Source organism: Mustelus asterias, unplaced genomic scaffold, assembly GCF_964213995.1.
Source record: "Mustelus asterias unplaced genomic scaffold, sMusAst1.hap1.1 HAP1_SCAFFOLD_257, whole genome shotgun sequence".
In the NCBI taxonomy this organism is placed as follows: Eukaryota; Metazoa; Chordata; class Chondrichthyes; order Carcharhiniformes; family Triakidae; genus Mustelus; species Mustelus asterias.
The window spans coordinates 463,493-477,821 of NW_027590224.1; the positions used below are offsets into that span (position 1 = coordinate 463,493).

General features: G+C 58.9%; 1 protein-coding gene across 1 annotated transcript in view; it reads right to left on the reverse strand.

Annotated features, from left to right (window-relative positions):
• LOC144485971 (junctional adhesion molecule-like) overlaps positions 1-14,329 on the reverse strand; it is a 45,654-nt gene that overhangs the window by 9,035 nt on the left and 22,290 nt on the right. The window contains exon 2 of the mRNA XM_078204047.1: positions 285-342. Coding sequence (XP_078060173.1) covers positions 285-342 — 58 coding nt within the window. The remainder of the gene's footprint in view (positions 1-284; positions 343-14,329) is intronic.

Genomic DNA, 14,329 nt, shown 5'->3' on the forward strand with positions numbered 1-14,329 from the left:
CAGTGTCACCCAGTCATCATCCCAATGCCACCCAGGCACCCATCCCAGTGTCACTGAGTGTTGCTCGGTGTCCAGATCCCACTGTTCACCTTACAGGGGTTAATGTGAAGACATGAGCTGCCTTCCTTTCAGCTCTGATGATCATTGTGTGTGGTGTGAAGCTACGGGGCCCACTCCCTCATTGGCTCCACTTACAGTTCACACAGCAGCTTAAAGCAAGATGTATTCCTGATCCCCCCACCCTTTGATCAGAGCTGAAATGTTCCAGCAGTCACAGCTCTTACCTGAAACAGCAGCAACAACACTGAGCAGCAGCAGGAGTAGTTTGTGGAAGGTGTGTCCCTGCAACAAGAAAACACAGTTACCCCCTTTACAACAGGTTCACTTCCTGCTCAGATTGATGATTGGACTGCCCAAAACTTCCAGTGCAAAGAATTGTCCTCCTGCCCAGGATTATGTGCTGAGGGACACACTCAAGCTTGGAGCAGCTGCTGCCAGGGCACGATGGGGAAAGGTCACTGTGTAAGGCCTTTCAGCCCAGTCATACTGAAGGGCTGTTAAAGATCTATAAAGCCTGAGACTGAGAGTTTAATGTCAGAGGGTGAGTGCTGAGGGAGTGCCGCACTGTCAGAGGGTCAGTACTGAGGGGGTACTGCACTGTCAGAGGGTCAGTACTGAGGGAGTGTCGCACTGTCAGAGGGTCAGTGCTGAGGGAGTGCTGCACTGTCAGAGGGTCAGTACTGAGGGAGTGCCGCACTATTCGAGGGTCAGCACTGAGGAACTGCCGCACTGTCAGAGGGTCAGTACTGAGAGAGTGCTGCACTGTCAGAGGGTCAGTACTGAGGGAGTGCCGCACTGTCAGAGGGTCAGTACTGAGAGAGTGCCTTACTGTCAGAGGGTCAGTACTGAGAGAGTGCCTTACTGTCAGAGGGTCAGTACTGAGGGAGTGCAGCCCTGTGGGAGGGTCAGTGCTGAGAGTGCCGCACTGTCAGAGGGTCAGTGCTGAGGGAGTGGCTCACTGTCAGAGGGAGTGCTGCACTGTCAGAGGGTCAGTACTGTGGGAGTGCCGCACTGTCAGAGGGTCAGTACTGAGGGAGTGCTGCACTGTCAGAGGGTCAGTACTGAGGGAGTGCCGCACTGTCAGAGGGTCAGTACTGAGGGAGTGCCGCACTGTCAGAGGGTCAGTACTGAGGGAGTGCTGCACTGTCAGAGGGTCAGTACTGAGGGAGTGCTGCACTGTCAGAGGTTCAGTACTGAGGGAGTGCTGCACTGTCAGAGGGTCAGTACTGAGGGAGTGCCGCACTCCCAGAGGGTCACTACAGAGGGAGTGCCGCACTGTCAGAGAGTCAGTACTGAGGGAGTGATGCACTGTCAAAGGGTCAGTACTGACGGACTGCCGCACTGTGAGAGGGTCTGTACTGAGGGAGCACCGCACTGCCAGAGGGTGTGCTGCACTGTCAGAGGGTCAGGACTGAGGGGGTGCCGCACTGTGGGAGGGTCAGTACTCAGGGAGTGCCGCACTGTCAGAGGGTCAGAGCTGAGGGAGTGCTGCATTGTGAAAGGGTCAGTACTGAGGGAGTGCCGCACTGTCAGAGGATCAGTACTGAGGGAGTGCCGCACTGTCAAAGGGTCAGTACTGAGGGAGTGCCGCACTGTCAGAGAGTCAGTGCTGAGTGAGTGCCGCACTGTCAGAGGGTCAGTACTGAGGGCGTGCTGCACTGTCAGAGAGTCAGTGCTGAGTGAGTGCCGTATTGTCAGAGGGTCAGTACTGAGGGAGAGCCGCACTGTCAGAGGGTCTGTCCTGAGGGAGCACTGCACTGTCAGGGGGAGTGCTGCACTGTCAGAGGGCCAGGACTGAGGGGGTGCCGCACAGTCAGAGGGTCAGTACTGAGGGAGTGCCGCACTGTCAGAGGGTCAGTACTAAGGGAGAGGTGCATTGTCAGAGGGTCAGTACTGAGGGAATGCCGTATTTTCAGAGGGTCAGTACAGAGGGAGTGCCCCACTGTCAGAGGGCCAGGACTGAGGGGGTGCCGCACAGTCAGAGGGTCAGTACTGAGGGAGTGCCGCACTGTCAGAGGGTCAGTACTGAGGGAGAGGTGCATTGTCAGAGGGTCAGTACTGAGGGAATGCCGTATTTTCAGAGGGTCAGTACAGAGGGAGTGCCCCACTGTCAGAGGGTCAGTGCTGAGGGAGTGCTGCACTGTCAGAGGTTCAGTACTGAGGGAGTGCTGCACTGTCAGAGGGTCAGAACTGAGAGAGTGCCCCACTGTCAGAGGGTCAGTATTGAGGGAGTGCCGCACTGCTAGACGGTTGATAGTGAGGGAGTGCTGCACTGTCAGAGGGTCAGTATTGAGGAATTGCTACATTGACAGCGGGTCAGTACTGAGGGAGTGCCGCGCTGTCAGGGGGTCAGTCCTGAGGGAGCGCCAGACTGTCGAACGGTCAGAAGAGGGAGTGCGGCACTGTCAGAGGGTCAGTACTGAGGGAGCACCGCACTGTCAGAGGGAGTGCCGCACTGTCAGAGGGTCAGAACTGAGGGAGTGCCGCACTGTCAGAGGGTCAGTACTGAGGGAGTGCCGCACTGTCAGAGGGTCAGTACTGAGGGAGCACCGCACTGTCAGAGGGAGTGCCGCACTGTCAGAGGGTCAGAACTGAGGGAGTGCCGCACTGTCAGAGGGTCAGTACTGAGGGAGTGCCGCACTGTCAGAGGGTCAGTACTGAGGGAGTGCAGCACTGTCAGAGGGTCAGTGCTGAGGGAGTGCTGCACTGTCAGAGGGTCAGTACTGAGGGAGTGCCGCACTATTCGAGGGTCAGCACTGAGGAACTGCCGCACTGTCAGAGGGTCAGTACTGAGGGAGTGCCGCACTATTCGAGGGTCAGCACTGAGGAACTGCCGCGCTGTCAGGGGGTCAGTCCTGAGGGAGCGCCAGACTGTCGAACGGTCAGAAGAGGGAGTGCTGCACTGTCAGAGGGTCAGTACTGAGGGAGCACCGCACTGTCAGAGGGAGTGCCGCACTGTCAGAGGGTCAGAACTGAGGGAGTGCCGCACTGTCAGAGGGTCAGTACTGAGGGAGTGCCGCACTGTCAGAGGGTCAGTACTGAGGGAGTGCAGCACTGTCAGAGGGTCAGTACTGAGGGAGTGCCGCACTGTCAGAGGGTCAGCATTGAGGGAGTGCCGCACTGTCAGAGGGTCAGCATTGAGGGAGGGCCGCACTGTCAGAGGGTCAGTACTGAGGAAGTGCTACGTTGACAGAGGGTCAGCACAGAGGGAGTGCCGCACTGTCAGAGGGTCAGTATTGAGGAAGTGCTACGTTGACAGAGGGTCAGCACAGAGGGAGTGCCGCGCTGTCAGGGGGTCAGTCCTGAGGGAGTGCCAGACTGTCAGAGGGTCAGTACTGAGGGGGTGCCGCACTGTCAGACGGTCAGTAATGAGGGAGTGCCGCACTGTCAGAGAGTCAGTACTGAGGGAGTGCTGCACTGTCAGAGGGTCAGTACTGAGGGAGTGCCGCATTGTCAGAGGGTCAGTGCTGAGGGAGTGCCTCACTGTCAGAGGGTCAGTACTGAGGGAGTGCCGCACTGCAAGACGGTTGATAGTGAGGGAGTGCCGCGCTGTCAGGGGGTCAGTCCTGAGGGAGCGCCAGACTGTCAGAGGGTCAGAAGAGGGAGTGCTGCACTGTCAGAGGGTCAGTACTGAGGGAGTGCCGCACTGTCAGAGGTTCAGTACAGAGGAAGTGCCGCACTGTCAGAGAGTCAGTACAGAGGGAGTGATGCACTGTCAAAGGGTCAGCACTGAGGGAGTGCCGCACTGTTAGAGGGTCAGTACTGAGGGAGCACCGCACTGCCAGAGGGAGTGCTGCACTGTCAGAGGGTCAGGACTGATGGGGTGCCGCACTGTGGCAGGGTCTGTGCTGAGTGAGTGCTGCACTGTGGGAGGGTCAGTGCTGAGTGAGTGCCGCACTGTCAGAGGGTCAGCACTGAGGGAATGCCGTACTGTCAGAGGGTCAGTACAGAGAGAGTGCCGCACTGTCAGAGGGTCAGTCCAGAGGGAGTGCCACACTGTCAGAGGATCAGTACTCAAGGTGAGCTGCACTGTGAGAGGGTCAGTGCTGAGAGAGTGCCGCACTGTCAGAGGGTCAGTACTGAGGGAGTGCTGCACTGTCAGAGGGTCAGTACTGAGGGAGTGCCGCACTGTCAGAGGGTCAGTGCTGAGGGAGTGCCGCACTGTCAGAGGGTCAGTGCCGAGGGAGTGCCTTACTGTCAGAGGGTCAGTACTGAGAGAGTGCCGCACTGAGAGAGGGTCAGTACTGAGGGAGAGCTGCACTGTGAGAGGGTCAGTACTGAGTGAGTGCCGTATTGTCAGAGGGACAGTACTGAGGGAGAGCCGCACTGTCAGAGGGTCTGTGCTGAGGGAGCACTGCACTGTCAGGGGGAGTGCTGCACTGTCAGAGGGCCAGGACTGAGGGGGTGCCGCACAGTCAGAGGGTCAGTACTGAGGGAGTGTCGCACTGTCAGAGGGTCAGTGCTGAGGGAGTGCTGCACTGTCAGAGGGTCAGTGCTGAGGGAGTGTCGCACTGTCAGAGGGTCAGTGCTGAGGGAGTGCTGCACTGTCAGAGGGTCAGTACTGAGGGAGTGCCGCACTGTCAGAGGGTCAGTACTGAGGGAGTGCCGCACTATTCGAGGGTCAGCACTGAGGAACTGCCGCACTGTCAGAGGGTCAGTACTGAGAGAGTGCTGCACTGTCAGAGGGTCAGTACTGAGGGAGTGCCGCACTGTCAGAGGGTCAGTACTGAGAGAGTGCCTTACTGTCAGAGGGTCAGTACTGAGAGAGTGCCTTACTGTCAGAGGGTCAGTACTGAGGGAGTGCAGCCCTGTGGGAGGGTCAGTGCTGAGAGTGCTGCACTGTCAGAGGGTCAGTGCTGAGGGAGTGGCTCACTGTCAGAGGGAGCACCGCACTGTCAGAGGGAGTGCTGCACTGTCAGAGGGTCAGTACTGTGGGAGTGCCGCACTGTCAGAGGGTCAGTACTGAGGGAGTGCTGCACTGTCAGAGGGTCAGTACTGAGGGAGTGCCGCACTGTCAGAGGGTCAGTACTGAGGGAGTGCCGCACTGTCAGAGGGTCAGTACTGAGGGAGTGCTGCACTGTCAGAGGGTCAGTACTGAGGGAGTGCTGCACTGTCAGAGGTTCAGTACTGAGGGAGTGCTGCACTGTCAGAGGGTCAGTACTGAGGGAGTGCCGCACTCCCAGAGGGTCACTACAGAGGGAGTGCCGCACTGTCAGAGAGTCAGTACTGAGGGAGTGATGCACTGTCAAAGGGTCAGTACTGACGGACTGCCGCACTGTGAGAGGGTCTGTACTGAGGGAGCACCGCACTGCCAGAGGGTGTGCTGCACTGTCAGAGGGTCAGGACTGAGGGGGTGCCGCACTGTGGGAGGGTCAGTACTCAGGGAGTGCCGCACTGTCAGAGGGTCAGAGCTGAGGGAGTGCTGCATTGTGAAAGGGTCAGTACTGAGGGAGTGCCGCACTGTCAGAGGATCAGTACTGAGGGAGTGCCGCACTGTCAAAGGGTCAGTACTGAGGGAGTGCCGCACTGTCAGAGGGTCAGTACTGAGGGAGAGCTGCACTGTCAGAGGGTCAGTACTGAGGGCGTGCTGCACTGTCAGAGAGTCAGTGCTGAGTGAGTGCCGCACTGTCAGAGGGTCTGTCCTGAGGGAGCACTGCACTGTCAGGGGGAGTGCTGCACTGTCAGAGGGCCAGGACTGAGGGGGTGCCGCACTGTCAGAGGGTCAGTACTAAGGGAGAGGTGCATTGTCAGAGGGTCAGTACTGAGGGAATGCCGTATTTTCAGAGGGTCAGTACAGAGGGAGTGCCCCACTGTCAGAGGGCCAGGACTGAGGGGGTGCCGCACAGTCAGAGGGTCAGTACTGAGGGAGTGCCGCACTGTCAGAGGGTCAGTACTGAGGGAGAGGTGCATTGTCAGAGGGTCAGTACTGAGGGAATGCCGTATTTTCAGAGGGTCAGTACAGAGGGAGTGCCCCACTGTCAGAGGGTCAGTGCTGAGGGAGTGCTGCACTGTCAGAGGTTCAGTACTGAGGGAGTGCTGCACTGTCAGAGGGTCAGAACTGAGAGAGTGCCCCACTGTCAGAGGGTCAGTATTGAGGGAGTGCCGCACTGCTAGACGGTTGATAGTGAGGGAGTGCTGCACTGTCAGAGGGTCAGTATTGAGGAATTGCTACATTGACAGCGGGTCAGTACTGAGGGAGTGCCGCGCTGTCAGGGGGTCAGTCCTGAGGGAGCGCCAGACTGTCGAACGGTCAGAAGAGGGAGTGCGGCACTGTCAGAGGGTCAGTACTGAGGGAGCACCGCACTGTCAGAGGGAGTGCCGCACTGTCAGAGGGTCAGAACTGAGGGAGTGCCGCACTGTCAGAGGGTCAGTACTGAGGGAGTGCCGCACTGTCAGAGGGTCAGTACTGAGGGAGCACCGCACTGTCAGAGGGAGTGCCGCACTGTCAGAGGGTCAGAACTGAGGGAGTGCCGCACTGTCAGAGGGTCAGTACTGAGGGAGTGCCGCACTGTCAGAGGGTCAGTACTGAGGGAGTGCAGCACTGTCAGAGGGTCAGTGCTGAGGGAGTGCTGCACTGTCAGAGGGTCAGTACTGAGGGAGTGCCGCACTATTCGAGGGTCAGCACTGAGGAACTGCCGCACTGTCAGAGGGTCAGTACTGAGGGAGTGCCGCACTATTCGAGGGTCAGCACTGAGGAACTGCCGCGCTGTCAGGGGGTCAGCCCTGAGGGAGCGCCAGACTGTCGAACGGTCAGAAGGGGGAGTGCTGCACTGTCAGAGGGTCAGTACTGAGGGAGCACCGCACTGTCAGAGGGAGTGCCGCACTGTCAGAGGGTCAGAACTGAGGGAGTGCCGCACTGTCAGAGGGTCAGTACTGAGGGAGTGCCGCACTGTCAGAGGGTCAGTACTGAGGGAGTGCAGCACTGTCAGAGGGTCAGTACTGAGGGAGTGCCGCACTGTCAGAGGGTCAGCATTGAGGGAGTGCCGCACTGTCAGAGGGTCAGCATTGAGGGAGGGCCGCACTGTCAGAGGGTCAGTACTGAGGAAGTGCTACGTTGACAGAGGGTCAGCACAGAGGGAGTGCCGCACTGTCAGAGGGTCAGTATTGAGGAAGTGCTACGTTGACAGAGGGTCAGCACAGAGGGAGTGCCGCGCTGTCAGGGGGTCAGTCCTGAGGGAGTGCCAGACTGTCAGAGGGTCAGTACTGAGGGGGTGCCGCACTGTCAGAGGGTCAGTAATGAGGGAGTGCCGCACTGTCAGAGAGTCAGTACTGAGGGAGTGCTGCACTGTCAGAGGGTCAGTACTGAGGGAGTGCTGCACTGTCAGAGAGTCAGTACTGAGGGAGTGCTGCACTGTCAGAGGGTCAGTACTGAGGGAGTGCCGCATTGTCAGAGGGTCAGTACTGAGGGAGTGCCTCACTGTCAGAGGGTCAGTACTGAGGGAGTGCCGCACTGCAAGACGGTTGATAGTGAGGGAGTGCCGCGCTGTCAGGGGGTCAGTCCTGAGGGAGCGCCAGACTGTCAGAGGGTCAGAAGAGGGAGTGCTGCACTGTCAGAGGGTCAGTACTGAGGGAGTGCCGCACTGTCAGAGGTTCAGTACAGAGGAAGTGCCGCACTGTCAGAGAGTCAGTACAGAGGGAGTGATGCACTGTCAAAGGGTCAGCACTGAGGGAGTGCCGCACTGTTAGAGGGTCAGTACTGAGGGAGCACCGCACTGCCAGAGGGAGTGCTGCACTGTCAGAGGGTCAGGACTGATGGGGTGCCGCACTGTGGCAGGGTCTGTGCTGAGTGAGTGCTGCACTGTGGGAGGGTCAGTGCTGAGGGAGTGCTGCACTGTCAGAGGGTCAGGACTGATGGGGTGCCGCACTGTGGCAGGGTCTGTGCTGAGTGAGTGCTGCACTGTCAGAGGGTCAGCACTGAGGGAATGCCGTACTGTCAGAGGGTCAGTACAGAGAGAGTGCCGCACTGTCAGAGGGTCAGTCCAGAGGGAGTGCCACAATGTCAGAGGGTCAGTACTCAGGGTGAGCTGCACTGTGAGAGGGTCAGTGCTGAGAGAGTGCCGCACTGTCAGAGGGTCAGTACTGAGGGAGTGCTGCACTGTCAGAGGGTCAGTACTGAGGGAGTGCCGCACTGTCAGAGGGTCAGTGCTGAGGGAGTGCCGCACTGTCAGAGGGTCAGTGCCGAGGGAGTGCCTTACTGTCAGAGGGTCAGTACTGAGAGAGTGCCGCACTGAGAGAGGGTCAGTACTGAGGGAGAGCTGCACTGTGAGAGGGTCAGTACTGAGTGAGTGCCGTATTGTCAGAGGGACAGTACTGAGGGAGAGCCGCACTGTCAGAGGGTCAGTACTGAGGAAGAGCCGCACTGTCAGAGGGTCTGTGCTGAGGGAGCACTGCACTGTCAGGGGGAGTGCTGCACTGTCAGAGGGCCAGGACTGAGGGGGTGCCGCACAGTCAGAGGGTCAGTACTGAGGGAGTGCCGCACTGTCAGAGGGTCAGTACTGAGGGAGAGGTGCATTGTCAGAGGGTCAGTACTGAGGGAATGCCGTATTTTCAGAGGGTCAGTACAGAGGGAGTGCCCCACTGTCAGAGGGTCAGTGCTGAGGGAGTGCTGCACTGTCAGAGGTTCAGTACTGAGGGAGTGCCGCATTGTCAGAGGCTCAGTACTGAGGGAGTGCCTCACTGTCAGAGAGTCAGTACTGAGGGAGTGCTGCACTGTCAGAGGGTCAGTACTGAGGGAGTGCTGCACTGTCAGAGGGTCAGTACTGAGGGAGTGCCGCATTGTCAGAGGGTCAGTACTGAGGGAGTGCCTCACTGTCAGAGGGTCAGTACTGAGGGAGTGCCGCACTGCAAGACGGTTGATAGTGAGGGAGTGCCGCGCTGTCAGGGGGTCAGTCCTGAGGGAGCGCCAGACTGTCAGAGGGTCAGAAGAGGGAGTGCTGCACTGTCAGAGGGTCAGTACTGAGGGAGTGCCGCACTGTCAGAGGTTCAGTACAGAGGAAGTGCCGCACTGTCAGAGAGTCAGTACAGAGGGAGTGATGCACTGTCAAAGGGTCAGCACTGAGGGAGTGCCGCACTGTTAGAGGGTCTGTACTGAGGGAGCACCGCACTGCCAGAGGGAGTGCTGCACTGTCAGAGGGTCAGGACTGATGGGGTGCCGCACTGTGGCAGGGTCTGTGCTGAGTGAGTGCTGCACTGTGGGAGGGTCAGTGCTGAGTGAGTGCTGCACTGTGGGAGGGTCAGTGCTGAGTGAGTGCTGCACTGTCAGAGGGTCAGCACTGAGGGAATGCCGTACTGTCAGAGGGTCAGTACAGAGAGAGTGCCGCACTGCCAGAGGGTCAGTCCAGAGGGAGTGCCACACTGTCAGAGGGTCAGTACTCAGGGTGAGCTGCACTGTGAGAGGGTCAGTGCTGAGAGAGTGCCGCACTGTCAGAGGGTCAGTACTGAGGGAGTGCTGCACTGTCAGAGGGTCAGTACTGAGGGAGTGCCGCACTGTTCGAGGGTCAGTGCTGAGGGAGTGCCGCACTGTCAGAGGGTCAGTGCCGAGGGAGTGCCTTACTGTCAGAGGGTCAGTACTGAGAGAGTGCCGCACTGAGAGAGGGTCAGTACTGAGGGAGAGCTGCACTGTGAGAGGGTCAGTACTGAGTGAGTGCCGTATTGTCAGAGGGTCAGTACTGAGGGAGAGCCGCACTGTCAGAGGGTCAGTACTGAGGGAGTGCCGCACTGTCAGAGGGTCAGTACTGAGGGAGAGGTGCATTGTCAGAGGGTCAGTACTGAGGGAATGCCGTATTTTCAGAGGGTCAGTACAGAGGGAGTGCCCCACTGTCAGAGGGTCAGTACTAAGGGAGTGCCGCACTGTCAGAGGGTCAGTCCTGAGGGAGTGCTGCACTGTCAGAGGGTCAGAACTGAGAGAGTGCCCCACTGTCAGAGGGTCAGTATTGCCGCACTCCCAGAGGGTCACTACAGAGGGAGTGCCGCACTGTCAGAGAGTCAGTACTGAGGGAGTGATGCACTGTCAAAGGGTCAGTACTGACGGACTGCCGCACTGTGAGAGGGTCTGTACTGAGGGAGCACCGCACTGCCAGAGGGTGTGCTGCACTGTCAGAGGGTCAGGACTGAGGGGGTGCCGCACTGTGGGAGGGTCAGTACTCAGGGAGTGCCGCACTGTCAGAGGGCAGAGCTGAGGGAGTGCTGCATTGTGAAAGGGTCAGTACTGAGGGAGTGCCGCACTGTCAGAGGATCAGTACTGAGGGAGTGCCGCACTGTCAAAGGGTCAGTACTGAGGGAGTGCCGCACTGTCAGAGGGTCAGTACTGAGGGAGAGCTGCACTGTCAGAGGGTCAGTACTGAGGGCGTGCTGCACTGTCAGAGAGTCAGTGCTGAGTGAGTGCCGTATTGTCAGAGGGTCAGTACTGAGGGAGAGCCGCACTGTCAGAGGGTCTGTCCTGAGGGAGCACTGCACTGTCAGGGGGAGTGCTGCACTGTCAGAGGGCCAGGACTGAGGGGGTGCCGCACAGTCAGAGGGTCAGTACTGAGGGAGTGCCGCACTGTCAGAGGGTCAGTACTAAGGGAGAGGTGCATTGTCAGAGGGTCAGTACTGAGGGAATGCCGTATTTTCAGAGGGTCAGTACAGAGGGAGTGCCCCACTGTCAGAGGGCCAGGACTGAGGGGGTGCCGCACAGTCAGAGGGTCAGTACTGAGGGAGTGCCGCACTGTCAGAGGGTCAGTACTGAGGGAGAGGTGCATTGTCAGAGGGTCAGTACTGAGGGAATGCCGTATTTTCAGAGGGTCAGTACAGAGGGAGTGCCCCACTGTCAGAGGGTCAGTGCTGAGGGAGTGCTGCACTGTCAGAGGTTCAGTACTGAGGGAGTGCTGCACTGTCAGAGGGTCAGAACTGAGAGAGTGCCCCACTGTCAGAGGGTCAGTATTGAGGGAGTGCCGCACTGCTAGACGGTTGATAGTGAGGGAGTGCTGCACTGTCAGAGGGTCAGTATTGAGGAATTGCTACATTGACAGCGGGTCAGTACTGAGGGAGTGCCGCGCTGTCAGGGGGTCAGTCCTGAGGGAGCGCCAGACTGTCGAACGGTCAGAAGAGGGAGTGCGGCACTGTCAGAGGGTCAGTACTGAGGGAGCACCGCACTGTCAGAGGGAGTGCCGCACTGTCAGAGGGTCAGAACTGAGGGAGTGCCGCACTGTCAGAGGGTCAGTACTGAGGGAGTGCCGCACTGTCAGAGGGTCAGTACTGAGGGAGCACCGCACTGTCAGAGGGAGTGCCGCACTGTCAGAGGGTCAGAACTGAGGGAGTGCCGCACTGTCAGAGGGTCAGTGCTGAGGGAGTGCCGCACTGTCAGAGGGTCAGTACTGAGGGAGTGCCGCACTGTCAGAGGGTCAGGACTGAGGGAGTGCAGCACTGTCAGAGGGTCAGTGCTGAGGGAGTGCTGCACTGTCAGAGGGTCAGTACTGAGGGAGTGCCGCACTATTCGAGGGTCAGCACTGAGGAACTGCCGCACTGTCAGAGGGTCAGTACTGAGGGAGTGCCGCACTATTCGAGGGTCAGCACTGAGGAACTGCCGCGCTGTCAGGGGGTCAGTCCTGAGGGAGCGCCAGACTGTCGAACGGTCAGAAGAGGGAGTGCTGCACTGTCAGAGGGTCAGTACTGAGGGAGCACCGCACTGTCAGAGGGAGTGCCGCACTGTCAGAGGGTCAGAACTGAGGGAGTGCCGCACTGTCAGAGGGTCAGTACTGAGGGAGTGCCGCACTGTCAGAGGGTCAGTACTGAGGGAGTGCAGCACTGTCAGAGGGTCAGTACTGAGGGAGTGCCGCACTGTCAGAGGGTCAGCATTGAGGGAGTGCCGCACTGTCAGAGGGTCAGCATTGAGGGAGGGCCGCACTGTCAGAGGGTCAGTACTGAGGAAGTGCTACGTTGACAGAGGGTCAGCACAGAGGGAGTGCCGCACTGTCAGAGGGTCAGTATTGAGGAAGTGCTACGTTGACAGAGGGTCAGCACAGAGGGAGTGCCGCGCTGTCAGGGGGTCAGTCCTGAGGGAGTGCCAGACTGTCAGAGGGTCAGTACTGAGGGAGTGCCGCACTGTCAGAGGGTCAGTAATGAGGGAGTGCCGCACTGTCAGAGAGTCAGTACTGAGGGAGTGCTGCATTGTCAGAGGGTCAGTGCTGAGGGAGTGCTGCACTGTCAGAGAGTCAGTACTGAGGGAGTGCTGCACTGTCAGAGGGTCAGTACTGAGGGAGTGCCTCACTGTCAGAGGGTCAGTACTGAGGGAGTGCCGCACTGCAAGACGGTTGATAGTGAGGGAGTGCCGCGCTGTCAGGGGGTCAGTCCTGAGGGAGCGCCAGACTGTCAGAGGGTCAGAAGAGGGAGTGCTGCACTGTCAGAGGGTCAGTACTGAGGGAGTGCCGCACTGTCAGAGGTTCAGTACAGAGGAAGTGCCGCACTGTCAGAGAGTCAGTACAGAGGGAGTGATGCACTGTCAAAGGGTCAGCACTGAGGGAGTGCCGCACTGTCAGAGGTTCAGTACAGAGGAAGTGCCGCACTGTCATTGAGTCAGTACAGAGGGAGTGATGCACTGTCAAAGGGTCAGCACTGAGGGAGTGCCGCACTGTTAGAGGGTCAGTACTGAGGGAGCACCGCACTGCCAGAGGGAGTGCTGCACTGTCAGAGGGTCAGGACTGATGGGGTGCCGCACTGTGGCAGGGTCTGTGCTGAGTGAGTGCTGCACTGTGGGAGGGTCAGTGCTGAGTGAGTGCCGCACTGTCAGAGGGTCAGCACTGAGGGAATGCCGTACTGTCAGAGGGTCAGTACAGAGAGAGTGCCGCACTGTCAGAGGGTCAGTCCAGAGGGAGTGCCACACTGTCAGAGGGTCAGTACTCAGGGTGAGCTGCACTGTGAGAGGGTCAGTGCTGAGAGAGTGCCGCACTGTCAGAGGGTCAGTACTGAGGGAGTGCTGCACTGTCAGAGGGTCAGTACTGAGGGAGTGCCGCACTGTCAGAGGGTCAGTGCTGAGGGAGTGCCGCACTGTCAGAGGGTCAGTGCCGAGGGAGTGCCTTACTGTCAGAGGGTCAGTACTGAGAGAGTGCCGCACTGAGAGAGGGTCAGTACTGAGGGAGAGCTGCACTGTGAGAGGGTCAGTACTGAGTGAGTGCCGTATTGTCAGAGGGACAGTACTGAGGGAGAGCCGCACTGTCAGAGGGTCTGTGCTGAGGGAGCACTGCACTGTCAGGGGGAGTGCTGCACTGTCAGAGGGCCAGGACTGAGGGGGTGCCGCACAGTCAGAGGGTCAGTACTGAGGGAGTGCCGCACTGTCAGAGGGTCAGTACTGAGGGAGAGGTGCATTGTCAGAGGGTCAGTACTGAGGGAATGCCGTATTTTCAGAGGGTCAGTACAGAGGGAGTGCCCCACTGTCAGAGGGTCAGTGCTGAGGGAGTGCTGCACTGTCAGAGGTTCAGTACTGAGGGAGTGCCGCATTGTCAGAGGCTCAGTACTGAGGGAGTGCCTCACTGTCAGAGAGTCAGTACTGAGGGAGTGCTGCACTGTCAGAGGGTCAGTACTGAGGGAGTGCCGCATTGTCAGAGGGTCAGTACTGAGGGAGTGCCTCACTGTCAGAGGGTCAGTACTGAGGGAGTGCCGCACTGCAAGACGGTTGATAGTGAGGGAGTGCCGCGCTGTCAGGGGGTCAGTCCTGAGGGAGCGCCAGACTGTCAGAGGGTCAGAAGAGGGAGTGCTGCACTGTCAGAGGGTCAGTACTGAGGGAGTGCCGCACTGTCAGAGGTTCAGTACAGAGGAAGTGCCGCACTGTCAGAGAGTCAGTACAGAGGGAGTGATGCACTGTCAAAGGGTCAGCACTGAGGGAGTGCCGCACTGTTAGAGGGTCTGTACTGAGGGAGCACCGCACTGCCAGAGGGAGTGCTGCACTGTCAGAGGGTCAGGACTGATGGGGTGCCGCACTGTGGCAGGGTCTGTGCTGAGTGAGTGCTGCACTGTGGGAGGGTCAGTGCTGAGTGAGTGCTGCACTGTCAGAGGGTCAGCACTGAGGGAATGCCGTACTGTCAGAGGGTCAGTACAGAGAGAGTGCCGCACTGTCAGAGGGTCAGTCCAGAGGGAGTGCCACACTGTCAGAGGGTCAGTACTCAGGGTGAGCTGCACTGTGAGAGGGTCAGTGCTGAGAGAGTGCCGCACTGTCAGAGGGTCAGTACTGAGGGAGTGCTGCACTGTCAGAGGGTCAGTACTGAGGGAGTGCCGCACTGTTCGAGGGTCAGTGCTG